This window comes from Coregonus clupeaformis, chromosome 13, assembly GCF_020615455.1.
Source record: "Coregonus clupeaformis isolate EN_2021a chromosome 13, ASM2061545v1, whole genome shotgun sequence".
Taxonomy (NCBI): Eukaryota; Metazoa; Chordata; class Actinopteri; order Salmoniformes; family Salmonidae; genus Coregonus; species Coregonus clupeaformis.
The window spans coordinates 33,603,956-33,612,167 of record NC_059204.1 but is presented as its reverse complement, the minus strand read 5'-3'; the positions used below and the strand labels follow the sequence as shown (position 1 = coordinate 33,612,167).

General features: G+C 42.5%; 1 protein-coding gene across 1 annotated transcript; it reads left to right on the top strand.

Moving 5' to 3' along the window:
- Positions 1-2,047: 2,047 nt before the first annotated feature.
- Positions 2,048-5,698, top strand: LOC121580152 (beta-2 adrenergic receptor-like). The gene is made up of 2 exons (XM_041895211.2): positions 2,048-2,201; positions 2,463-5,698. The coding sequence occupies exon 2, from the start codon at positions 2,473-2,475 to the stop codon at positions 3,706-3,708; it is 1,236 nt and encodes a 411-aa protein (XP_041751145.1). The 5' UTR covers positions 2,048-2,201; positions 2,463-2,472; the 3' UTR covers positions 3,709-5,698.
- Positions 5,699-8,212: the final 2,514 nt, after the last annotated feature.

Genomic DNA, 8,212 nt, shown 5'->3' with positions numbered 1-8,212 from the left:
CCTACCTTGTCACAACACAACTGATTGGCTCAAACACATTAAGAAGGAAAAAAATTCCACAAATTAACTTTTAAGAAGGCACACCTGTTAATTGAAATGCATTCCAGGTGACTACCTCATGAAGCTGGTTGAGAGAATGCCAAGAGTGTGCAAAGCTGTCAAGGCAAAGGGTGGCTATTTTGAATAATCTCAAATATAAAATATATTTTGATTTGTTAAACACTATTTTGGTTTCTAAATGATTCCATATGTGTTATTTCATAGTTTTGATGTCTTCACTATTTATTCTACAATGTAAAAATAAAGAAAAACGTTGAATGAGTAGGTGTGTCCAAACTTTTGACTGGTAGTGTGTATGAAGTGCCTATGTTCAATTGCATGATTTTCTTCGTTAGTGGTGCTATTTGCGTGTGAACAGGATATAATGAAAGAGAATGTAGTTCCAGGATGGGAGAGTGCCTGTAAACACTAACGTCACTAAATACCAGAGGTGGGACAAAGTCATTGTTATGCAAGTCACAAGTAAGTCTCAAGTCTTTGCCCTCGAGTCCCGAGTCAAGTCGAGTCAAAGATGAGGCAAGTCCCAAGTCGAGTCAAAAGTCAAAGCCATCAAGTCTCAAGTCGAGTCCAAAGTCCTACATTTTAGTTTCGAGTCATTTCAAGTCCTCTTAGCAAGCCTTTGCAAGTCATTACAAGTCCTCGTAGCAAGTCTTCTCGAGTCATAAGGCGCAAGTCCAAGTCAAGTCACGAGTCATTGATGTTAAAGTCCAAGTCGAGTTGCAAGTCTTTGTACATTTTGTCGAGTCGAGTCTGAAGTCATCAAATTCATGACTCGAGTCTGACTCGAGTCCAAGTCACATGACTCGAGTCCACACCTCTGCTAAATACTGAATTAGGTATAAAAAGCCTCTTCTCTCTCCCTAGTCACAGCACTGTACTGTATGTCCTGAGGCACAATGCAAATCAAACAACCATTTTTTTGCACTCTGTTGGTAGGGCATGTAAAACGCACACATGCTACTGGATTAATTTGTTTCAGTATGTTTCTACATAATAACCAGATCTATGTGGTGGAGCTTGCCATGCGGTCATGTTAATATTTAAAAATAGTATAATATATGCCATTTAGCAGACGCTTTTATCCAAAGTGTTATTTAAGTATGTTTCTACATAATAACCATATCTATGTGGTGGAGCTAGTCATGTTAATATTTAAAAATAGTATAATATATGCCATTTAGCATACGCTTTTATCCAAAGCGACTGACAGTAGTGCGTGCGTACGTTTTCGTATGGGTGGCCCCAGCGGAAATCAAACCCACAACCTTGGCGTTGCAAGTGCTCTACCATCTGAGCCACAGAGGACCACAGAGAGTCTACTATACCCATGTCAATTGACCATACCTTATGTCTCTGTTTCCAGTTGGAATATGGTTGAGATTCAGGAAGTGTGAAAGAGGTCTATTGACATCACATAACATAATTATGCTCCGCATGACAACCCTATAGAACAGTATGTAACTGTAGGTTGTGCATATACGTTGCTCTGTTTTGTTGTTTGTCTCCAGCAGCGCTAGCTAGCTAGCTGCTGTTCTATTATGTTGCTATGTGAACAACCCTTTCCCTTTCTAAGCATTTTAAAACAAAGGCCAGGAAGCAGAATTTGAATTTGGAGTGAAAGAGTGAAGGTACATTTTTAGGCTGGAACAAATATAATCTAGCATGGTTCATTTAATGACGACACAGCACTTTTTTTTTTATCACTATCAAATCACATCAGTAGTTTGTTTGATTTTTCTGATTACATTTTTGAAATATATTCCTTTACAAATGTTACGGATACAAACAAAGTTGCATAATGTTCATTTGACTTGATTCAGTGGAAAAACATGACTGTGTTTAAAAGGCACTGCTATTCACTTCTCCTGTGGTCTGCCTGCCTGCTGATTGGCTGCTGCCAGAGTGTGATGTCATTCTTGCCTGCTATAAGAGCACTGACTAGATGGGGAACTACATTCAACAGTGAGAGAGTGGTGTGTTAGTTAGAACGCAGAGTAAGTGGGACTGTTAATGTGTGTCACACGGCATTAGAAGGGAGGATATTTCTAATGAAGTATAAACACCTAATTGGAGCTACAACATATTTTGATCCAAAAAATGAATACTTTTAGATTGATGGGAGACCAGCAGAACATTTGGAGGTTGGTAAATTACTTCAAGATTAAATATTAAGTATGAATATAGAATTTTCTTAATTATTTTTTAAATTCAATTACATCTAAGAAATCTTGGATGAAATGATTCAGAATTGATAAATCCTTACTCATGCTTCCTATCTTGGCTTTATATACTTTACATATGCACAAGCTTATAAACCTATATGGTTTATTCTTTGTTTTATGGGTGCCTTTGACAACACATTTCTTCTTATCTTATTTCCTGTGGTGTGTTGATTCAACCAGCCCATAGATCATGGAGAATGTGAGCACGCCTGCCGTGTTCAACTTATCGGACCTATTGGTGGACATGAACACGTCGTCTCACCAGTGGTCTTACTCGGAGTACAGCGAGGCTGAGGCAGTGCTGTTGGGCATCGTCATGGCCCTGCTAGTGATGGGCATCGTCTTTGGCAACGTGCTGGTCATCACCGCCATCGTGCGCTTCCAGCGACTGCAGACGGTCACCAACATGTTCATCACCTCTCTGGCCTGTGCTGACCTGGTCATGGGCCTGCTGGTGGTGCCCTTCGGGGCCTGCTACATCCTCCTCAACACCTGGCACTTTGGCAGCTTCCTGTGTGAGTTCTGGACGGCGGCGGACGTCTTGTGTGTGACGGCCAGCATCGAGACGCTGTGTGTGATCGCGCTGGACCGCTATCTGGCAATCACGTCGCCGCTGCGCTACCCGTCCCTGCTGACCAAGCGCAAGGCGTGCGTGGTGGTTGTGACGGTGTGGGGCGTGGCCGCCCTCATCTCCTTCCTGCCCATCCACATGAAGTGGTGGGTGTCTGACGAGCCCGAGGCACTCAGCTGCCTGGAGAACGCCCACTGCTGTGACTTCAACACCAACGCGGCCTACGCCGTGGCCTCCTCCGTCGTCTCCTTCTATATCCCCCTGGCGGTCATGGCCTTCGTCTACGGACGCGTCTTCCAGGAGGCCAGGAAGCAGCTGCAGAAGATCCGCGGCAGCGAGGGACGCTTCCACGCCCAGATGATCAACAACAACAAGGGGCAGGACGGTGGTGGAGGAGGAGGAGGAGGAGGGGGAAACGGGAAGAGGCCAAAGTTCTGTCTGAAGGAACACAAAGCCCTGAAGACGTTGGGTATCATCATGGGCACCTTTACTCTCTGCTGGCTGCCCTTCTTTGTGCTCAACGTGGCTGTGACCATCTGGAAGGTGGACAACATTAAAATGCCATTCAGGATATTGAACTGGATAGGATACGCCAACTCAGCATTCAACCCCCTCATATACTGCAGGAGCCCTGAGTTCAGGTACGCATTCCAGGAGATTCTGTGCCTCAGAGGGACTGCTTTCCCCACGAATGAATACATATACAGAGGACACAGCTTGCAGGTTAGCCAGAAGGATAGGCCAGGCTGCTCTATACATGACGCTGGGACCATGGAGCTGGGTGCTGGCTCTGGGTTTAGTGTCACCAACGCAAACAGGAATTGCAATAAACCTCCTCTTGCCTCCATTGTCTGAAGCGCAGGGTGTTACCAGGAGACTGATCTTTCTCGTTTAGTCAGACCTAGTGAGCAGGCATGGGATAGGAAATGACGTGAATCTTTTCCCCTATTTTAAATGTGTTACTATAAGAATATTATTCTAGTAATGTGTAGGTTATTAAATGTTTGTTCAAGTTTTCATCTTAATATTGAACAATGTCTGCAAAAGACTTAGGCGGTATATTGTTTGTGGACATGAGTATGTGCACGTGTCATGTACTCTAGTGCTTGTGCCTGTGTGCATTTCAACACCAGGGTTCAGGTACTGAGTTCATGTCTCCAGTTTGGTTGCACAAAAAAATAGTTACTTTTTTCTACCTCATCAGCATTGTTTTGATTCATCTCCATCTCAAAGAGCTTCAAGAACAAATCATTATAGTCTGTTTTTATGAACATGTATAATGTTGTCTGTCAGTTGAACTGACTGTTCTTAGCTGGCAGTGGTCTGAAAGACATGGACACGCCAGGGTAGGAGAGGTCCAGAGAATTAACACGCAGAACAAAAGATCAAATCAGGGTTCTACAGTAATATATGTGACCCCCTACTTGTGCCTGCAGCCAGCCCTCTGTCTGTAACACATTCCATATTGATATGGGTCTCTCCCAGAGCCAGCCCAGGTGCTTCTGTCTGTCTGTGGGATTCTGAACGCTCCCTCTGCCACGGCCCACAAATCCGACTCTCTGACGAGGGACGGCAGGTGCACATCATCACAGGCAGGCGCCATTACCAGCTGCACCACACCAACAAATATTTAAACAGTTGAGCAACGCTCACACTGCTCCGTCCCACTCCCTCCAACCACCCTTCAATATCTCAAACCTTCACCTTCCCCTCAATAATACCATTTAATAAGTGTTCGTTACAGACGCCTGTCCTGCCGCTCCTCAGACGGTGTGTGAGGACACACAGACAGACAAGCCTCGATAACCCCTGCAAGCACTGTGTAGGTCAGAGCAGCAATACCTTAATGCTGGGTAGTGTGACCACCACTGTATGTCATTCTCATACCAATATCCAGCCAGTATATTTAGTCTGTAAAGTTTTATTTCGTAATTGCTTTAACACTCTACCCTGCTGCTTCTCTGTGTTGTTAGTTGTTAATGGCGACCGTGGGAACGGTTGTTGTTGTTGTTGTTGTTGTTGTTGTTGTTGTTGTGCTGCTTTCTGCTGTTGTTGCTCTAGTGTTTCAAGTTTTATTTTGGGGCTGTTTATTTCTTTATTTGTTGCTGTTGTTTACAGTGTTTACAGAGATTCCTGGACAAGCTGTCTGATTTGGGAGACAAACAAAGTGTAGTATAGATATATGCAATGTACTAACTAGCAAAAATATAAGGAAATAAACCACTACAGTTAGGGAGAGTTGTGCCAAAGGGTTAGTTGAGCCACCCCTCGTTTTCTTGGAAACCATACACACATAATATTATATTTCCCTTGAGGTAGTGATGCTGAATGTAAAAAAAAATGTCTCAACTTACCCCCACTCTCCCCTATAGCTTTTGCAGAATCTGCACATATTATTGTCTGAGAAAGATAAACTGTAAGATTGGAACTTTTACTTGCAGATGTTCTATGTAGGTGCTCTCAGTGATGATGATTGCTGTAGGTGTCCTCGACTTTATACAGTTTTGCAGATTTTTTTTGTCCATGTGTTACTGAAAAGAAACCTTGAAAAGAAACCTTGATATCACACAGATGTGATTAAGCCTGTAATGAACTAGGCTAACGGTCTAGCACACAGTGGGCTTCTATTACAACACAGACTGTATCGCACCCTCACGTCAGCCAGCCAAGTGAAACAAGTAACTCTGAAATGGTCTCGTCATGCTCCGACTGTAAATATTTAGAACGTATAGGCCTATACTAAACCATGTTACTTTACAACTGCTTAGATAGCTACTGGTAGCTTAGTGGTTGAGAGCGTAGTGCCAGTAACCGAAAGGTCGCTGGTTCTAATCCCCGAGCCGACTAGGTGAAAAATCTGTCGATGTGCCCTTGAGCAAGGCACTTAACCCTAATTGCTCCTGTAAGTCGCTCTGGATAAGAGCGTCTGCTAAATGACTAAAATGTAAATGTACTGATGTATGTGTCTGTCCGCTTGCGCTAACTGTATGAATATTTATTTAACCTTTATTTTGACAGGGAGTCATGCTGAGACCAAGGTCTCTCGTACAGATGAGCCCTGTACACACATCAATATACACATCAATATTCACATCAATGCACGAAAAGCAAAACACAATCATAGAAGAAAAAAAACATTCTTCAGTACAAAGGTCCTCAACCAGCCTTTTGAATTGCCCTAGAGGCACCAATTCATCCAATTTTAGAGATCGAAGGGATCCCCAGAGATAGCCATCCATGAGACCGGGTCTGGTATCTCGTACGTCTATAAGTTAACAATGAAGTAAGTGTACGGCAGAAGTTTATGCAGGAGGGCTTTATAAACAAAAAGAGTGTAATGCATCGATCTACGAGACTTCAGAGAGGGCCAGTCTACTTTCTGATACAGAATGCAGTGATGTGTACTGAACCTATTGCCCGTAATAAAGCATAGTGCGTCCAATGGCTTCAATACAGTGGCAGCTGCATTTATATTGACAATATCGCCATAGTCTATAACCGGTATGAATGTAGACTAAATTAGTTGTTTTCTGCTATTTAATGAAAGGCACGACTTATTCCTATAAAAGAAGCCCATTTCAATTCTTAATTTCTTAACTAATTCATAAACATGCTTTTTGAAAGATAGCTTTCGTCAATCCAGATGCCCAGATATTTATAAGCGGGGACACGGTCAATGCGTGAACCATCGAATGTACATATATATGTATAAATCATCAGATACATTTTTACGTGATTTGGAGAATAACATATACTTGGTTTTACCTGCATTAAGTATGTAAGTACAAACTTAAGTAAGAGTATGCTCAGACAATGGTGTTTTGGAGCTTTGAATTCATAGGTAAATATGAGGTACTGTATGCGCTAACTCACTAACCCGCCCTGTTTGTTATGGACGCAAGGACACTTTTGATGTATGTACTGTAAATGTGAATAATGTTTTATCCTTGCATTGCAAAATGTTACCATGAATATATTGTGTCAACTTTAGACACGTAGCTACAAAAGTACGAGACGTGGTCTTAGATATTTACATATCAAATTATTTCATTCCACTGAAAAACTTGTCATTTGCGAAATGAAATTACATTCTCAGAGAGTTAACAAAGGCAGAATATTTGACTTGCTATAAATATTAGCAATCTGTTAATATTTGATTTTGTTAAGTGTTTCCTTACATGTCTGACATGTTATGTCTGAGATTAAACCCATTTGTGTCTGTTACATTCTAAGACCTGGTTCTTTGTAAAGGGTGAACACAGTGCCCCCCTCTGGTAAGGCTGTTAACTGACAGCTCAGCAGGCAGAAGTATCGCTCAACACTGTTTTTACGATATTTTCCAGTCTGCTGCTTCTTCTCACCTCTGCTGCTCCTCAGCCCTTTATAAAGACAGTCTGTTGCTAAGGCCAATGTCCTACATTACGGGACAGGACATTGCGCCTGGATTCCATGGACAACACAACATTTAATATGCCCACAGCTGTTGTGCACTGGGAACCACTAAGGCAGGAATGAGAAGGACTGACTGGTGGAGTTCGTCTGCAGGGGTTCGCACATCTGTTCTGACAAGGAGACTAGAAAGATGCCATGGAAACAGCTGTGTCCATGTTGGACAGTAACACTCACTGGACTGAAGGGCAGCTCTTCTCTTTTTCAGAGATCTTGACCTCCACTGTGGGGAGGAATGGTGCCTCTGAGCACTGATCAAAGGAACTGAGTTTACATTTCTCAATCTCTGCTGGCCTGATATGGGTCACAATCTAATGCTCCGGGGAATGTTGCTGTGCCATGTTGGTAAAACGATGTACGGTTTCAATTGCATACCTTTTTAGTCATGTGAATCAATTCTGCAAGTGTAATGTATATCAAACATTCTGTATTTGCTATTACCTTATAGAGCAGGGGTATTCAACCAGGGTTCCATGCCCCCCCCAGGGGCCCACAGAGGTGCTGCTGGGGGTACGCATTCATTTATTTGAATGAATGTCGCTAGCAACAACAGAATAAACAAAATGTGAATGTCATACCTACTGTAGAAAATAGGAGAATATCTCATTTCTAATGATGGTAATTTTATTTCTTAACTCCTAATATTGAGCAAATTACACTAATTGACCACCTTCCGGAGACACTTGAAACCCTACCTCTTTAAGGAATACCTGGAATAGTATAAAAGTAATCTTTCTACCCCCCCCCCCCCCCACCCCTCCATAAAAAAAGAAGTGGTTGTCCCACTGGCTATCATAAGTTGAATGCACCAATTTGTAAGTCGCTCTGGATAAGAGTGTCTGCTAAATGACGTAAATGTAAATTACACTCACGCACCTGCAAATCAAATCAATGAAATCAAAATGTATTT